Source organism: Aptenodytes patagonicus, chromosome 12 (genome assembly GCF_965638725.1).
Source record: "Aptenodytes patagonicus chromosome 12, bAptPat1.pri.cur, whole genome shotgun sequence".
Lineage (NCBI taxonomy): Eukaryota > Metazoa > Chordata > Aves > Sphenisciformes > Spheniscidae > Aptenodytes > Aptenodytes patagonicus.
In genome coordinates this window covers 19,800,809-19,821,029 of record NC_134960.1, presented here as the reverse complement: position 1 = coordinate 19,821,029, position 20,221 = coordinate 19,800,809, and the positions used below count along the sequence as shown (strand labels likewise).

The window sequence follows — 20,221 nt, the reverse complement described above, 5'->3', positions numbered from 1 at the left end:
CGGAGCCGCCCGGCTGCCGCGGAGGCGGCTGTCCCCGCCCCGGGCCCGGGAGGGCGGGAAGCGGCGGGCGCCGGAGCAGCGGCTCCCGCGGCACCGGCGCTGCCAGCGCGGCACGGCGCCCGGCGCTCGCCCGACTCCGCGTCCCCCACCTGGCAGAAGAGCCCGGAGAGATTTCCGCGTCTTTAGAGGAAAGGGAGAACGGCAAGCCGAGCCGTTGCGTAGCTCCACAGCCAACGGTACGACCTGAGGCGGGCTATTCCTCAAGTGCTGCTGGAAATTTTAATTATCCAACTACTTCCAGAGATCCAACTTGGAAGAAATGTTCTAACTAGTAAATAATTGCAGTTATCATTGCATCAGTTTAGTTTAAAGAGCTGACAACCCTCTCTAAACTCAAAGCACAATTAGTCATTAGGGTCTAGTTTTTCAGCACTGTTAAGCAATTTGTAACCCATTCCTTTTAATAGGGTTACGCATTACTTAACCGACACAGATGTCTTGAAAACTGAAACCGCTGGTTATGAAGCAGCAACCTTGTTCATTAGCTTCCATGATAGTCAAATCATCTATAAAGCCAGTGTTTAATGGCCAGCCGATGAATAATCAATGTCTCACTTTTCATCCGAGTGTGAAAGTGAGAATAATCTAATACACCGTCCCCCTGGTAAAATGCGAGGCCTTGGGTTCCGTTTCTATTCAGGGCTGATTTATAACCCAATGGAAACCTGATGTAAACATATGATCAATGAGTCCCATCATTGCTGATAATAACCCCCAACCGGCCCACTCCCTCATCTCAAAAGCCATCCCTTTAGGCTATTAGTTTCGTCCAGCTAATCCTCTCTACTATTTCTGCCTGCTGCTTTTACCTTGGCCATCCGTTCAGTCCAGCAGACTCAGAAGTAATTTTATACGCAGCAGAGAGCGGGTGGAATTGATTTTTCACTCAGTGCTCAGTTCCCATCTGAATAATTATCAATTTTACTGCCTCATAAAGGGAAGAGTCAAAATTTCAAATCAATTCAAAAGAGCTTCTGAGACTACAGAAACTGTGCATGAGAATAAAGGTCAAAGTTGTCAGTGACCTCGGGAGATGATGTCAGATATTAGTACGCTGAGTAGTTGACATCAGAGGCACTCAATATGATATGACTAGTGCTAATGCAAATCATATTTATGCTGACTACTGGAGACCAGCCATTAATATTTAAAAGAGTATGTGAAAGCCTGCATTCAAAATAAATATAACGTATTCTGCAGAATCTGAAGTTAATAAAGACAGATCACCGCCTAGTCAAATGCCGTGAAGTGAAAGGTTACTGCATATTAACAGCCAAAGTATTACATCAAGATTGCCACAAATGCAGGAAAGTCCAGAGCCCAGGTTGCTTTTCTGTCCTTCGCGTTCGAATCATTGCACGCACGGTACAATACGGAGCAATCTGACATACCCGAATGCTGACTTCATTGCTAGTTTCCATGAAACCCCTGTTAGGCACATAAAACATAAGAACCTGTAATATGACAAGGGAATCATCATATTCTGATACTGATGTCAATAATAAACATCATTAATATTCTCACAATATGCTATGTACTGCCAGGAATGTATGAGCTACCATTAGTTACTTTTCACCTTCAATTAGAGCAGTAAACAAATGACAACAATAACTGTGGTGACTGGTATGCCAGGCTTTTTCCAAATGACAGCGGTACCTATTAGGGAAACACACAGATGACCACGCTAGTCATTGGCCTTTTGTGAGTAACTTCCGTTTTCGTTAAAAGCCTCCAGACCTGTGAAACATGTCTCCTGAAACGGCATCTTTGCAACTGCGTTAGGAATCCAGAGATTCTTGGAAATATGCATTTTCAAATAGTTTAATGAGATTTTAAGGGAACGTGGCACAGAGCAAATGTGGAGATACGTAGCTGTGAAGAACATCCTGATCTCCCCGTAATGTACCTGGGCTGCGATAAACCTGACGGAGCTGGGAAGGGGAAATCTCTCCTAAGCAGCAGAGCGTCCACTTCCTTTTCAGAAGCATGAGATTTAGTTTCTATTGTATTTACCTTTAACAGAAAAAATCCCACTGAATCACCTACTGCAAAATAAAATATTCAAACTCGATAGCATACAGCCATTCAATTTACAAATTTCATTACCAAAATGTGTGCTTCAATGCCAGAATTTGTTCAGCTTGCTCCTAAAATACTTTAGAGAGCTTTCCTTCCCATTTGTCTATAGAAATGTATTGATGATCTCACACAGCTCTTTGTATGAGCAAAAATGAAACACCAAGTTTTAAGATACTGTATAGCCAAGTATAGTATCTATGCTTTTCAGTATGACAAAAAAAATATCTTCAATCTTTGGTTGTCATGAGAACACGGCTGAAGCTACTCAGGGTTGCATACCAGCGTAGGGAGGTTTGTTCCGCTACTAAATAGCCAACGCTGCCCTGGTGTTCAGTACCACAAAAAAATCAGGAAAATTCAGAAATGTAATAATACCCCATAAAAAGCCTGCTAATTCACCTGCTGTAGAATTTCCGGGTTCTGCTGCATGAAATGAAGCAATCTCTGTCCATCCTGTGAAATCTCTCTACCTCTTAGAGTCTTCTTGCCTTCTTTAGCGAGGTGCTTGAAGAGGTAGGTGACAATGTAGTCTAAACTAGCGCAACAGCTGGAGGAGACAATTGTATCTGTGTGAAAAATGAAACAGTTTTGAAATTGTTTCCATAAAAGAATAATTAATAATGACATTTTCTAGTACTTGGAGAGCTCAACTTTAATAATCTCTTTGACATTAGGCTAATCGATACATTGACAAGTCTATTTTTGATACATGAGTTGACTAGCTTTGAAGACTGCTTTTATCAACGCACAACGGTATTAAACCTTTGCTTTTGAGTAACTGGATAGCTCCATGTTCTGGAGATCCTATGAACTCCAGTGAACTTCATTCACAACTGTATGAATGCAGCTGCCCCTCTGCATACTGGAAAGTGCAGGATGAGGGTTGACATTTTACTGGTATTCAGTTTCACATTCAGAAGGCTCCAGATTCCTGGAAACTAAAATTCTGTTTTGATCTGCTTACTGAAAAGGCAAGGTTAAACCAGTAGAGCTGTTGTCCAGGTTTTTCTCAAGTAGTATTATACAATGTTTCTCTGCCCCAAATAGCTTACAATCAATGTCAGGTGGCAAACAATGAGCAAGGGCCACTAAAGTAGTAAAAGGGTGATCACAGAACAGCCAGTTAGTCATTTTGCTTAACAACTGATAATTCAAGTAGGTTAAAGCACATTAAATACGGCTGGCAACAACACAACAGCAGTCACTACCAAATACTTCAGAAATGTCCCCAAAACTGAAAGTCATGACAGCAAAGGAGGATACTGTTGAAAAGCAGAAGCAAAAGCCACTACATATCTTTACTTACTGTTTCTATAAGTAAGGGAGATTAAAAGCTTAAGCCTCTTTGCAGAGTAAATATGTCTGTCTGATTTATGTAAGTTATTTTGTTGCTAGGTGTTGCCTGCTGTGCCACTGCTGTGAAAGAAGATTCTGCTCGCTTCCACGCATCAGCACGATGACAACAGCGTACCTTGGTTCTCATGCATGCTCCTCGTCTTCCTCTTGAAAACAGTGGTGCACCCTTCCCCCTGGCCAGCTGCTGTCTCCTTCTGGCCTGACACCTGAGATTCTCCTTGGCCCCAAGACCAGTGGCTGCGACTCAGACATTTACAACCGTGCTGCCTCCCAGCTCCGGTTCTGTAATCCTGGCCAGAGCCACATGTTTAAACAAACGCCGGCTCCTCACGATACCAACACCAACTAAAGCTCCTTATATACATGCAGGGGTTTAACCTGCTGGGTGCAAGGTTTAGTCCTACCTGATACTCTCTGCAATTTCAAAGGTCAGATCCAAATGAGTGGAGCATTTAGGACTCCATCCTGTTGCCACTGACTTCAGCTAGAACTTGTCTAGGCCTTTCATAGTTCACAGTATTTATTTTAGATCGGCCACTGGAGTAAGGGATGTGTGGGGGTTGCAAAAGGAATTAAACTGTTAAAATGCTCATTCTGAGGGAAAAGGGATTGAAGGATCCAATTAAGTGTACCTTGAATTCTTTAAACTATGCTAATTTGGAGGCCTGCCAACCTTGCAGTGTTCATTTAAACACATCCCTCTAGACACTGAAGTATTTTGATCTGTGTCTGTTTAACTCCTTAAGCTCTGTGCTGATGCTATTAACCCTTCGCCATCTAAAAACTAATTGTATTTTGCTAAGTGTTTTGAAGTAAACACTGAAGAAACATTTACAGGCAAAGAAGATACAAGTGGTCTCCTAAGACTTGATCTTCCAAAGCAACCAGCTGACTTAGCAGCAGGAATTGAGAGCGATCTAACAGCTCACAGAAATGAGCTGGAGCACCTCAACTCTGTCTCCACTGGACCAGTGAGCTTCCTAGGACAGAATTCAACAGGGCAGGATCTTAAGACGCACTGCCAGAACAAAGCTGAGTTCAAAGTTATGAGTCTTGCCAAAGTAAAGACCGCAGAATCTGGCACTCACCGTGTTCTCAACCAAAACAGCCCTGCATATAAACTAGAAATGCAATTCATGGTGGAACTGAATAATCATCAATAACAAGTGAGAGATTTGAAAATACGTATTTCATAGGAGGCCTCTGCTGTATTTCTAAACCAGTGCTTAACTCTATTTCTTTTTAAATTGAATAATACAAAGTAAATCACTATCATCAGTTTACAAAACAGCAGTAGTTCTAAACATGCTGATACTGTACAAGTAGATATTTTACATTCGACAGTAAGTGATTTTAGCAGGACAGCAGACAGGTCTATGCTATCATTTGCTCATGAGAATCTGATATGAGTGTTAAGAGCTACTTAAATTTGCCCATAACTATATATCAAATATGCTTCCCTATGCTCATTTTTCCTTTTGATTGCAAGGATATAACAGACAGGGAGCGTCAAGCAAACTCCCTTGAATGACTCTTCTGGGCATGTGGAACCTTGTGCTGGAGCAGAATAGCGTTCTCACTAAATCTTAGTGAGACAAGCCAGCCGGCCAAATAAATAGAACAAACAAGAGCAACAAGGAGCTACCAATTCTGGGCTACGGACAGAAGAAATGGGTGGAGACGACAGAATAAAGACAGAACTGTAAAAGAAACTGAGATAAAAGCTTGGGATAATCAGGAAAAATGCAGTCAAACCACATTTCTGACTTCTGGTCAACTCAGCTCTATCACCTGCAAACTGATCATTTGGATCACGAAGCAAGCAGGCCATGGTTACAGAAAACGCCAAAACCATCTCCACGTGTGCCAGCACGGATCCAGTAAGTTTTGGCAAATAAAACTGAGCTCTCTGGACTTACTTGATGGCAAGGTAGGTGCCGGTGGTGGGCAGGGGACAACGATGGCAACTCCGGCACCAGTCACCATCGCATTCAACCAGCTCTTTTGGTTTCTTCTTCGCCAGCATGCATTCAGTTCATGTTTTGGGGGCTAACTTTACATGCACTTCTTTACTGTCTGTGTGTTTTTGCCTTATGTAGGCAATTCCAATCAGCCATTAGCTCAAGTAACTGGAAGTTGAGCATGTATGTTAATGGGTTATATTATTTTAAAAAAGCCAACAAATCCCCCCAAACAACTTGAGGATGCCTTTCGGTCTCAACAATACGACAACAGCATGCTGAAGGGGAATTATTTTTCAACAGTTTAATGACACTGCTGAATCTCTGCAAATTAAAAGATTTTGTTCTTCACATAAAGGCAAGGAAAGGGAGTTAAGTGGTATTTTCACTGTCCATCAATTGCTTACAGTTCAATACTGGCATTATTTGCCTTCGAGACTAAACCTGGAAAGTAAATGGATTTAGCAATTTAACATCTAAATTAGGCAGCAAGACAGAAAAAATGTTTTACCTTTTCCTCAATGAATAGCATACTATACTATTAATCATATGAGAATTAGAAAAGCTTTGCAGAGATTAGTGACAACATGCCAGGCAGACTACATTAAAAGGCTCTGATCCACTGAGTCAGCTGAGAAAAAGCCAGGTAAACACTTTAGAAGAGAACTATTGGAGTGTTTATCCTTGCAATAAAAGCTTAGATGAGGACTTCCATTATAGCTGATTTACAGCTAGTGCTTCAGAAGGAATACATATTCTTTCACAGTGTTTATAAAGCGTGGAATCAAGCAAGGTATTTACTCAGCAACAGAATGAGCACTCCTCAGAAATAAGGATTTGGGGAATGTTTATCCTACAGCTGACAACAATGAGAGTCCCAAAGGTTTCACATACGTAAAGAGAATAGAGAAAAAAGTCAGATACTTTTTTCCCCGTGAAAGAGAAGTGATCTCCTGGTATTTAATTTTTAAAATAAAAAAGACAGCTATTTCATTTTTATAAACATTTCTGAAAATGACTTGTATGTTCTAATCAGTTTAAAACACAATTCCCCCTCAGATGGCTTATAGCCCTGAGCCCTACTATTCTGAGATGTTTTTGTGGCACTGATATCATTCAGTGAAAAAGGCAACGCTTGGATCTACTTACCCATTTTCCAAGGGCAGAAGGATGTATGTGACCAAGTAACACGTAAGAAATAAATTTGTATTTCACTGTCTGACAATTGGTAATGTCCCAAATACCAAAATTTTAAAAGGGATAAAACATTTAGAAGAATGACTCTTAAGAAAACGCAGTGACAGGTAACTAACTCTTGAGATGATTAAAAATAAATAAGTAAATAGCTATAAACTGACCAAAGAGTAGTTAATCTGGACATGTCGTTATAAGAGTATGGAAAATTATTCAGCTCACTACAAAAATGAAACATCTTGAACACAAATGAGGAACTTAATGGCTGACATCAATATGCAGTACTAAGATACTGATACATGCAGTATTGAGAAACATGATATTAAGGAAAAATAATCACTTTATCACTTCAACATGAAAGGTAAAAAAGAAGCATTTTTCAGCTGACTAATCATGGAAAGTAAGTATTACTCTTAATGTGCAAGAGATTCACAAAGACTAGGGGCTGCACAGGCATTTGGACAGAATCAAAAATTGTTTTGGAAAGCTAGAGAATGCAAGTGGAAAACGTAGGGAAAATACCAGTAGGATCCTAAAGGTGGTGGCAGAAACCAAATGGGACCATCCTCCAGTCCAACCTCCTGCCCAAAACAGGATCAACATCAGACAGGTTCCTCAGGACTGTGTCCAGCACCTGGGAATATCTCCAAGGATGGCGATTCCACATCCTCTCTGGGCAGTATGGAAACAGCCAGGTCTTGCTGACAGACAGATAGATTTGGCAAGTCTCGGAGACTGAAAAACTACTTGAGTTTGGAGGAATCAGAGCAAACAAAGAAAAAAATGAACATGAAAGCGAGCATAACAGCTTTTGATGGACTGCATCAAGCCTTCAGTGAAGTCAGGTGAAGTTAAAAATTCTGACACACTTTGTTTTAGTCTCGTATGTTTGTATTGATCTTAGGTACTTTAAGGACATTAAGATGAACTGAAGGAGAGCATTGGCTAAGAAAGTCTATGGTTTATGAAATGTGAAAAAAAGTGAGCTGTTAAAATTTTTCTTGATACTTTTCTCAGCAGAGTATCAGGAATTCCACCAAATACAAGTTTTCTAGCAAAAACACCTACATTCCTAAAAATTAATAATTCTTCACGACTAAACTCCCAGATACCTAAACCACAAAAGTTTAAAGCTAAAATTGGAAATAAATACTTTTTTTTACTCTTCCTCCCTGCCTTGAGTGAGAGATCAACACTTTGTGAGAGGGGAAAATAAACATACCACATGAAAGATGAAGCTTACACAGCTTTTACATTTTCTTCTCTCTCTTTTACATGAATTCAAATTGGGTTTCAAAGAGATGGTTAAAGCAAATTTGGTATGCTAGTGAGTTATCAAAATGAATATATCCAGTATCTCAGATGGAAAAGATGTAATGTGGAGTGATAACAGAGACCAGGAACAGGGCTTGCTAAATTGGTAGCTGTCAGTCAAGCTAACATTCAGTACAATAGATCCATTTGCAAACGATCAACAGGCAGACTCCCGGCAGAACCAGCCTAGTACCATCATTACAGGTGACAAAGCACTCAAAGTATCTGGGAGAAGATGGATTTCAGCATTATAATAAAATGACCTGAATACTTCTTTACTACTGTTGCTTAGCTATTCACTACCCATTTTCTAAGAGTGGCTTCCCTGTTGCAGCAAAAACTGCTGAATGTGTTTAACATAGCAAATGCTTTGTGAGTCTCGGTCCATTCATGCATTCCTATGGGGCTTGACTGACACTTGGCGGTAATGAGAAACACCAGCTATTATAGAGTAACATCTATACACACTAACATTATACGTTCCTATTTTTTTTTCCTTAATAACCACCCTAATCAATAAATACTACTGTAAGGTTTTGAACAGCTTCTCAGTCAAAAACTATATAAATGCATGGCATTCCTAGGTGATCAGAATGTAACTGCAGGATTTATTTTTTCTTCCTCCAAATCCTCAGTCTCCTTCTCCATATTCCAAATTACTTTAGGCTACCAGCGCTCCCCACCCCCAGCCCCCAAATGTTTGGACAGTCACCTGGTTAAAAAGCATAAATTAAACCGTGCAAGAGAATGAAATGGACTGCAATCAAACTGCTGTATTTTTATCGTTACTCCAAGTATGCTTCTGTTACACTGATTCTCCTCTAAAGTATATTCAGGAAGTACTGAATAACTAGTTTCTTTTTTCCATGGATAAAGATACCTTTAAATCTCTCAAATCATATCACAGCTGTGCAGAACAAGCATTATTTATACAACAGCTATGTTGATCAAATAAAAACAAAACCCCACAGATTCCTGTACACATATTAATAGATTTTACTTCTGAATAACATACGCATGAATTTTCAGTACAATGCTAGTGGAGGCACATTAATAATTTTAACAATTCTGGCTTGTAAGAAAAGACAATTTAAAAATACTATCTGTAAAAACCTACAGGTTAGATGTTTAAAAGAACTTAGCTCCATTAACCGAAATAGTCACATTCTTAAAATGTTCAAAAACCAGCGTCTTCCATAGTCACTTGATATTAATTTTTTAAGATACAAACTAATGTGCTTCTTTGGAAATCCTAGATACCTAAATACTTGAATTCTTTCTTTAGCTGAGTGTAAGTAATTCTTACCTACTGCAGTAAGTCCTTCAGATATTGAGGTAAGAATATAGATTAGGACGTGAGGTTCTAAACTGGTAATGAAACTCATATGATCTTGGGTCAAACACTCCAAAAGTGGGTAATAAGACTGGCTTAGTTTTCGATATTGCTGAAAAAAAGAGTACACATTCATAGTAAATATAGATATTACCATCGACTAATATTAACAACATTAACAGATGACAGAAGAACGATCTTACAGTTTTTGTGATGTGATAAATTCTAATTTAGCCGTTAAATCAAAATACTTATAGAGACAAAATACTTTCTTGTCTTCGGTAGATTTCAACTTTTCAAATTTACCATAGGATATAAACTCACTATTAATTTAAAATAAGCTCAGGATAATACAATAACACTATCATGCTTTGACATTCTACACAGCTATCAGTCTAGTAAAAGCAGTATAGCGTTCTGCCCAGGGTGTCAGTTTGACAGGATTATGGCCTGTATCTTACCTTCTGCAGGAAATCTTACTGAGATTTATCACAGATTTCCCCAAATCATCTCAGACATGGCCTTTTTTTGTGCTTAAGTGAGGTCCTGTAACAGGCTCCGTGCAGGCAAAGGCACTTGCTTGAACCCATTGGCCCAATCAGCATCTTATTCTTAAGGACTCTTATTTAGGGCATTTATTGTTGGATGGCTAGGAATGTGCCACATATGCACACTTTACTATACAGCCAGTACACCGATTTTAATTGAAGGCAACTTTTCAGTTTCAAGGACTTTCTTTATGCGGCAAGCATAAATCTGGGCATTAACCATCTTTAACTATCCCAAATTTGTCCCTTCCTGCAAGAAAATGACAGTTCTGAACTAAAGCGTCATGAAGAAAACGTCACAGTTCAAATTTTGCGCGAGATCTGTTGTCTTCCCACAGAGAAGTGGGAACATGGTGTACTTTAAAATTGAAGTTTTAAATTTTATGGGGAATACACAGTGACAATTTACAGATTGAAACTAATTGCAGAGTGGCTGAATATGTGAGGATGTTTTACGGGGCATGCGGGCAACCTAAATGGGTTTGCAAGTACAGAAAGGAACAAAATTTTGCAGTTTTCTCTTTCACGACAAGCCTAGTAAAAATTCTGGAAGAGCTGCTGTTTCACGTGGCAGGTCCATCCATATCTGTATTTTAGATGTTACTATATAAATAAATTCAAGTAATTGAACTGAAAAATACATTTGAGCTGTTCTAGATCCCCCTGTCTCATTATAACAATACAAAGCCTGTGGTGGTGTTATTTCATATTTCACGTAAAGACTCCCAAGATGAGTAATTGCTTACTAGCAAGTCACTGTGGGATACTGAAAGCAGCATTTTGACAAAGGCCTGAAGTACATTGTCAAAGTGGTTGTCCCCGTACAACTTGAAGACGCCAAAGCTGACATAATTTCCACATAGGGCAGATTTGAGTGCAGAGTAACAGATGGAAATGCCCTTGAGTTTCAACGGATAAACCTGATCTTTTGACAAAGTCCCAAGAGAGAGGATCTGATTACCTGTTTTCATAAAAAGAAAGAAAGAAAGAAAGAAACTTATATAAGCAGCTGCAAATCTAAAATATTTTGATGGCACTATCTAAACTTATTTTTTGTCTTTATTTTCATTACTGTTTGGAAGAAAAATTGTTTCTGCATTTGATGTAAAAGATCTGTTAAGTAAGCATGACTAGAGCTTAAAAGCCACCAAGGAATTAGTATGTAAAATTTAAAATATAAGCTATGGAATTCCCGTCATTGATGTACAGCCAGACCATGACCGGGTCTATCAGCATGAATTCCTTAATCTGAACAGAGTTGCAACACATGGTTTTATAGTTTCTCATGCTGCAGCAAAGCCTGGTTTTGATCCATTACCATGACAGTCTCTTGGGATGGTTCCTGATGTATACACACACTAAATATATCCCTCAGAAAACAAATATGTCCATTACAAAAGCCTCTATTTTACCAGTCACAGATGGGAATGACTTTTTAATTAAAATCCATGTTTATAATGTAAAAATAACAGCTAACTGTAAATATTTGCTGTTGCTATTAACAGGCAATAGTGACTTTTGGATCCACTGTGCAGCAGTGCAGTAGATCCCGCTGCAATCCTCTGTACAAATCTAATTATTCACAAGGCCTCATTACTAAGTTTTCTAAGTATCTTGTAATAATTTAATGCTTATCTTCACAGTACCCCAGCGTTAGTTTGTCTTCATGACAATTTTTTTTTTAACCTGAAGTAATTAATGAAAGTGAGCTAAAACAGCAGAATGAACACAGCAAAGATTAAGTACTTCAGTTCTACCATGAAGTAGCCTTACTAGGTTGACCCCACCTGATGTTGACCTTGACAAGCTTCACCTGCACAAAACCCAAGTGCCAGGTCTTCACTTTGTTACTGCTCATCATTCTTGGTAATTTTAACTAGAGGAAAATAACACAAACCTGTACATTTTTAGAAGTATTCCCACAAATAAAAGCACAATAGTCTACAGATCAGATGCTCGAGTTGTCATGGCTATGACGACAACTTGGATCAAGGAGCAACGAGTGAACTGGACATTAGCTATTCACAATTCCAAACATCGCCAGTTGAGAGAGGTCGTTATGACAACTCAGTTTTGCTTTTATAATAGGCAAATAAAAAATGCCCCTAAAAACTTGCCTGAGATGACACAGATCTCAGATTGCATAGTATTGTTTAATACATATTGAGGCCTAATATTAAACTGGGTCTGTCTCTACACAGCCCTGCTTTCTACCCATGCAAATTTCCACCTGCAAATCATACACCTGCCTTATTTTAATTCTTTCTCTTAATGCTATTGATTACTGACAACGAGGAGTTTACATCATATAATTAGAAAAATGAGGGGGAAAACCTTGTTTCTAAACACCCAACGCATCAAAGTATCACCCATTTGGTATCATTTGATGCAAAGAGGAAAGGCATAAGTTACTGTTTAAAACATTAACGTGGTTCACCACTTCTAGCAAGTACAAGGCAATTTATCCATCAGGTTGTAAAGGAAAAGTGGATTTACAAAAAAAGACTGGGAGTATGATCAGGGATTGCTTAGAAGAAGAAACTGGGGTCTGTAAGAAGCTGGAATGGCGTCACTAGAATTATGGAAGGGAGGAGAAGAATCAAATACTTAGCTAGGAAAGATGGTCACTTACAATCAAAATCAAGCCCTCAATTAAAAAAATAATAAAATTTATGAATGAAAAATACAGAATGGTTTTGATACTGTAAATGGTCATATGAGCACCTCTACTACCCCAAATGCTGTAGTCAGTAACACAGTGTAACTGGGGAAGAGGGTACAATTCCAGTGACTGCTACTGCATAGAAATTAATTCCAAATGGTGTTAAATCTCTGTTATACTAAAAATGACCGGCATGCAAAAGATCCTCTTTGAAAAGTAAAACATAGCAGAAAAAGAAGAATGTCTTCTAGTATACCTGGATATTCATTTATTGTAATACTTTACATTACTGAGAAATTACATTTACATAAAATTAAACTCCATTTAGCTTCCTACAGTGCCCCATTTAAGATACCCCAGCCAGGTCATCTTAATTAGCATTGATCTTTTTGAGAAGACCTAGCCTAGTTACTGAGAATATCAGTGAATTTCAAGTTCTGTGAAAAAAATAAAATGAAATACAAAATTCTGTCTGTGAGATAAAGTGGTAAGGCACACACTGTTTTTGAAAGCCACTATGCAAACAGTGTACAATTCTTAGGGCAAAAACAAGACAGAAAGGTAAGTGTGCTGTAAGCTATTAAATTCTCTGTAGAAAAATCTCTACTTTAATAACACAAATATATATCTGGCTTCAGAAATAAGCAAAGACAAAGTTCTGGATCCAAGAAAGTAACAGCCTTGAGTTTATAGCTGAGCTCTCCAAGCACGACATGGTGCAATCGTAGGTCCTTGAAGTACTCAGTGTAATATGCAACAACAGATGGAAAGAGCTTAGTAGTTGTCAACAAGGCAATTATGTATTTAATATGGAAATTTATTGGAAGTCGATGGAAAAACCGGATGATGAGGAAATAAGTTGGAAAAACCCTAGGAATCCCTTAGCCTGGGAACATGAATTCTAGGAGGTATCCACTAGTGCTGATCTTCTACCATTTTTATTACTTCACAAAAAAATCACCCCATAATTAAAACTTTCAATCCAGTGATCAACATCAAGCATTCGATATAGGAAGGCACAACCCCTGTTCCCTCACACCGCCTCACCCCGGGCAGGCATGGGAGAAGAGGAATTTGGTGCCTAGCCCTTCTAATGAAAACACTGAGAAGAATTTGGGTCTAGTGCAAGATTAAAAACCGCTTTTTGCAACTGGACAGAGTCCACAGAGAACTATTCTCTGTTCATGGACTCATTTTAAAAGGGCCTAAGAGTGGGAACAGCTGATTTCAAATTAGCAGCAGAGGTGAAAGACCACGCGGTGCCTGTTACCAATGCCCCAAGCCATCAGCCTATGATTCAAGGGATGCAGTGCTAGAACAAAGACTAGTGTTTTAGCATTAGTTATTGAAAAAAAATATGAAGTACGGTGCTATGCCTGACTACATAAAAAAAGAATGATCTACTTGTAACATTTAGCAGGAGCTTCAGGGGAATATTTTTACACACCATGGATACTACTGAACATAAACTAATTTACTAGGTACTTGGAATCAGGTCAAGAACAACTCCTCAGCTACTGAAGACATGCTTACATTTATAATCCCTGTAGTGGAGGACTAAAATACAATTTTATAAACTCCTATTGTTAAAAGAAACAATTTAAAGAAATTAAATCAACATAAAAGTGACCTCTGACATGCTGAATTTAAAAATTGTGTTTGAAATTCATAGCTCCTGTCAAAATGAAAACTCTGTAGAGACTAATCAGTGAAGTTTCCGTGTTACTACTGAGTTAGAAATCAAATGAAAAAATCCAACTTGCACTGATTTCTTCTTAACGTAGGAGAAATTGTATCACACAATCTTAAAATATATTGACTTTCAAAAGTCTCAATAATTTCCTTTAATACAACTTTTTGCCCTGCATTTGACAGCAACGTCACTTACAAAAATTATAAACTCTCTGAGCCTCAGAGGTGATACAAAATTCTGACAGAAATAAGAAAAGGATTTTTAAAGATATTGGGCGAAACTGCTACATAGGAAATAAGGGCTTGAATTTGGCTGACAATTTAAGCATTTCATTACTGAAAGACTACTTAGTACATAAACAAAGGAGCTGGAGGAAGAAAGTATGTGTATGCAGAGGGGGAACACAAAGCCAGCAAAAAACCAAACTGGGATGCTCTGACCGAAGATAACATCACCGTGCCTCAGAATCCCACAGGCAATATGCACCAGAGCTCTTTGCACAGCTCATTCCCTCACTCCTTCCTAGATGCGGGAGCATGTCAGGACAGGCAGCTTCCCTTTCAGTTCTCCTCCTTAATTGCTTTTACAGTAGAAGCTATAATACAAAAATGATTTCCTTATGGCTGAGTTTCATTTAAGCAGGGCTTGTTCTAGATTTCAGTCCAATAAGCTCTATGTATAATAATACAACTAAATCATGTTTTAACATGTGTGAATTAGATGAAGATAAAAAAAGACAGACTTTGGTGAGATGGAACAAAGGTGGTGAAAATCTATCACATTTATAGAGAAAAAGTGTTTTTTGCCTTTTCCCCTTTCCTATTTTTATTATTCACCGCTGCCCCATAAAGATGGTTTTGAATGCATGCTTTCCAGGCATTCAGAATGCGAGGGCAGTATAAAGAAGTGGCCGTATATAGAAGACAAAAGGAAAACATGAATCATAAAGATGAGAGTGAGCTTCAAAAACTAAGTTTTTTAAAGCTTCCGCAACAACAAAACATGCATAAAACCTCTCAAATCAGCACAACAAGCATGCATAGTGCCAAGATAAATTTGCCAAAAGAAACCGACTATGAAATCTGAGTCAGTAATGAAGAACAATATATTCTGAAACCACTATGACAAAAGAGAGGAGAGCAGACCAACGGCAACCGAGACCAGTGAGCACTCCACTTTTAAGCTAAGATGCTGATTAAAAATACCTGTTCTACAGCAAGAACCACTTTAACCAAAATTTTGAAGAAGAACTGTTATCTTATGAAGTTGCTGGCACTGAATGGATTACCACACTAAGTTTTGAAATACATGTTCTAGAAGCAATTTAAAGCTCATTAGAAATAATTGTGTCTGGCTACTGGAAAATGTGGTAAAATTTAATCCACATCCAAATGCTACCTGGGCTGTGAGAACAGGAAATTGTTTTGTGCTACTGTGGCTAACCTCATCGGTGACCTTGAGCAGTAACTGCTACAACAGCTGAAAGCTGAAGCAAAATTAAAAACTTACATCAAAGTATATCATGACAGAATGTAGATAAATAAAAACAGCATATTGAAAATATTATTTTTATGTCAGTCTCCTATAATGAAAGGGAAGAGGTTTACTAAAATGTAAAGAAACCACAAAACAAAAATAGATGGTCCCGAGATGCACTGAAACATTATTCCTATACAACTGGGAGTTCAAAAACACATAGTAAGGAGACTTGTACATACAGAATTAAAAGTGAAATATATTGGGGATGAAGAATGGCGGACTATACTATTCCAACTCCTTTCAATTTTCTCCTCTCAGTTGTTTATTTTAAATCACTCTATCACTCACTCAGACTGGCTCTAGCCATAATGGACACAACACCCCTTTGCCAAGCAGCTGCAGAGTCCTAACAAGGATAATTGACTATCTAAGTGCTTTTTGCATCCTACGCCAGGCTTTACATCTTTTGAACATATAGCATTTGTAAAGACATCTTAGAGTTGTCTTCAGCACTGTATCAGTATCAGTGATAAATGAGCAGAAGGACAGGACACGCTAGTACTACCCTAATCGCAAAGCTGGATCTGTTAAGCAGAATTAAGCACTTGCTGAGGTGCTAATTTTAAAAAATAAAAATAATTCGTATTTTAAATTTTGTTCAGTGACAACTGAAGATGCTTAGCGTATCTTAAAAACAGGCATTTTGGATTTTTTTCTGCTTTGCATTCAAACATACGAAATCACTATATGCCAGTCTAGAGGAGAAAAGAGTATATGCTTTAGTCTAGAATTAAAGACATTTCAGCATCCATACTCAGTGTCCACATACATTCACACCCCAGAAACACAGTTCTACCTTTTTCTTCCCCTTTTTATTTTTAGCCCAAGCACAGATCCTACAGAACATATAGATAGTAAATGGAGGTACCATTCGGACATAAATGGACATCACAAACTTTGGCAGAATTTAAGATGGAAAGAAAGCGACATGCTAGGTTACCAAATGTTTATTTCAAAGTTATTCCCATGTAAACAACAGTACAGGGTTTACACAAAACAAATCCACATATAAATTCTAGATGATTTTCATCACCTGAAGAAGGCCATATTTGCAAAGTATCTGTGTGTTATCCAAAACTGCTTTGATCAGTGTAGTCCAGACTTAGGAAAAATCAACATGATGTCAATAATCACCAGTGCACTGTGCTCTGATGTTGGTGAGAAGAATCACCTGATGCCACCTCGCTTCAGTTACTAATTCCTTGTCTAAGCGTTGACAGGACAGAGACGTATTTCAGATCACATTTTTATGTACCTATAGGTTTATACAGCAAGAAGACTCCCAGTGGACCTAAGCCATAACTGGAAATTTTCGTGTTTAATTTGGTGCAGATGAAATTTCTGAAAATAATACTTTTACTAGCATTTTCTGTATATCATTACATGTGAGGGAGAAGAAGGAAAAATCCTGTTCTAAAACAAATTTAAATTTCACTTACCAATGGAAGTGTAATACAATTAAGCCATATTTTCATTTATTGTTTGTATGTTATATTCTTCTAAGAAAGAGGAGCAACCAGGCTAGGCTACACTGTCTGCAGGAGAGGGACCAAGTCTTTCCCTGGAGAGCTGCTGAGCTATAGGAAGGAAACTCTCACTGTCCAGGCCGTGGCGAGGAGGGGAGGTGGAAGTAACAAGCAGAGTTGGAAGCCTGGTGTTCAGACAGGGATTGCCAAGAGGAGCAACCACAGCCAGGTCTCGAGGTGATGGAATAGAAGAACTTCTCAAGGATGAGAGGAGGTTGGGCAGAGTTTATGGCAACCCACTTGGTCAACGGATTAACTGAAACCGAAAGGAAGGATCTTCCCACAAGGAGAGTATGATGAAAGAAAGAGGTGTTTGCGTCTATTTTTCCCCCCCTCTGTCTCATGTCATCACTTTGTGTTTCTCTTAGTTTAAAAAGGCAATTATTATAGTATAGATTTCAATCAAATCTATCTTGAGTTTCAAGTGTCTTTTTGATCAACTCTGAGGAGCTTACTATGAGCTGCAGGCATATACAAGAGGTTTGGCTGACTCGGAAAGATAAATGAGTGTATACTGTCTGTTGTCATCTCTTGACATTTACTGTGTGTCTTCCATATTTTTCTCTAATGGTTCAGCCATAAAATCATGCTGAATGTGAGAAACTCAACTATTTTCAGAACTTAAGTTACTTGCAGTAATGGTACAGCAGAAAACTTGAAAATTGAACCCAAGGATTAGAAGGCATGTTACGTATTCATTCTTTTAACTGAATCACACAACTTTTCAGAATGTGAGGCTGGAAACATTGCTCAAGAACACCAAAGTAAATTTTATGATCATCACTTGGTTTACTTGTTTGTTTTTCCCCAGATGTCTGCCAAGATTACATATGCTTAAAAGACAAATACACTTAAAAAAAGTCATAGAGTATTAAGGATTAAAGTTTTCCTTAAAAGCATAATTTAGGTATTAAGATTTTCAGGAAGGCATTTGTAATTAATGCAAAATCCCTTAATATCAATATTTTTAGAGGAATTTGTATGTTCAAAAGATCATATATAACTAAAGCAATGAATCCTTACAACACATTTCCAGAAGAGTTATATCTTTCTGTACACTGGAATGGAAATCTCATAAACTAGTAATTGGCGATAAAAGCTAAAAATGTTAACAGCAATTATTCAAAGCTGATTAATTGTAGTATCTTGAAATACTTATAGTGGGCAGCAAAGCCTTCCCAGACTGTAAACCAGTGACCGCTTCAGAAATAGCTGTAGCAGTTTGAAATAGCACTAATCTAGGATGTTTATTACAGTGCCCACAGCTGAGCCACAGTGATGGTCAGGCCAGTGCTGCCCATCTGTGCCAGCACCGAGCCAGCTGGATTATTTGAGATCTCTGCTCTAAGTGGCCCATTCGTCCGGCTGCAGTGGGAGGTCTTTCATGTTGACTTTGCAGTGAGTCCAGTCCCGGAATAAATATTGACAACCACTCACAGAAAAGAAAACCTGAACAATTCCTATAAATGTCACACCTAAGTAGTGGAAAGATCACTGATGGGACCCTTTCAGATACTCATGAGAATATGAATGTGTTTTAAGAGCAAAATAAAAAACCCCTCAAAAACCATACATATATTGATGGAGGCTTTCTCCCACATCTACGTCTTTCCCCTGCTTTTAGTTGATAGGTGATTTTAAATTTTTCTTTCGGAGGACATTAAAACAGTTCTCCTCTTAAACCTGTGTTGAGTAAAATGTCATCCTTCCGTAGGAAAACAGTTATGAAAGACACTAAAGAGAAGTGTGAGAGAAAGCTCTTATGGTCATTTCACTTCTTCCTATGGCACACACCTCCAGAGAAGAAGCCCCACATCCCCAAGTATCTTTCACATAATTTAACAGAGGGCAACAGGTGTTTGGACACAGGCTTCAACAGGCTCTACGGCTCCACTGCTTAGTTTTAAATCTTAAATCTGCATTGTCCTGAAATTTCCTTTTACACTGCATAATTAAATTCTAGCATGAGCCAGAAAATGTTGTCTAGTCCTTATGTGCAAGAGCTACCCATGCTTTAGGGCTGAGAATTTTATGAACTTCACATACACACCATAAAAGCTGCAATTGAAAGAAAAAGGTTTCTTTACAAAGTGTTTTTTAGGCATGAATTAGGAATGAAGCACATTGAAACCAACTAATGTGGTTTACTCAGCAAGGTTTAGAATCTTGATGCCAGCAACTGAGATGAGTGGATGCCCAACAATACAGTATGTTTTTCGTAAGTGCAGAAAGGATGGTAAAGGCTGATTGAAATAAAAAAAAATTAAAAAGGAAAATATAACTGCAGTGGGATCAGGTACCATAAGACAAGTAGGAATGAAGCATCATCATGACTACACTTGATTTTTTTTTAAATCATCAAAAGAAAGCTTACAGCAATTAAGTACAAAGGCTAACAGAAATTGAGTAGTAAAATCTAAAACCTTATTTTTATTTTGCTTAATCATTCTAACAAATCTACTTAAGAACATAGCTGAAAAAATGTGCTAGCTTACTACATGGTATATTTGAAAAAGAAACAGAAAGATGATTTTTGCAAGGAATGAGAGTTACTTGGGTGTAATTTTTTCTGTCATAAGTAAATGCTTTATGCATTGTGCATATACTGTTTCCATGCCCTACAGATCAAATGCAAAATTACATTTGAATTTTTTTTATACAGTCATGTTAACACACAGTTTCCAGACCCAAAAAGCAACTTGAATGCAGTAAAAGCAAATTTGATGCACTGATTTTCTTTCTTAAAAGTAACAGGACATTTATGGCTCTTCCTCTTTACACAAACTACAAATGAGGTTGCTCTACAAAAACTTGGTAATGTTCCTTTCATAGTATTTAGAAAGCAAAACTGCAAGCTACAAAGTTAGTTGCAGTGTAATATAAACTGCTGGTGTCAAAGACCTGTTGCAGTTGCATGCATGAGTGGGAGTAGTAAAATGGAGCAACTTATTATAAA

The 20,221-nt window shown here is 38.2% G+C and overlaps 1 protein-coding gene across 3 annotated transcripts in view; it reads right to left on the bottom strand.

Moving 5' to 3' along the window:
• RANBP17 (RAN binding protein 17) overlaps positions 1 to 20,221 on the bottom strand; it is a 168,007-nt gene that overhangs the window by 22,851 nt on the left and 124,935 nt on the right. For 2 of the 3 annotated variants that reach the window (XM_076350195.1, XM_076350197.1), the window contains 3 exons: positions 10,592 to 10,806; positions 9,271 to 9,409; positions 2,539 to 2,705 (listed from right to left, as the gene is read on the bottom strand). In XM_076350195.1, coding sequence (XP_076206310.1) covers positions 2,539 to 2,705; positions 9,271 to 9,409; positions 10,592 to 10,806 — 521 coding nt within the window. The remainder of the gene's footprint in view (positions 1 to 2,538; positions 2,706 to 9,270; positions 9,410 to 10,591; positions 10,807 to 20,221) is intronic. The other variant, XM_076350196.1, reaches the window with a different exon arrangement.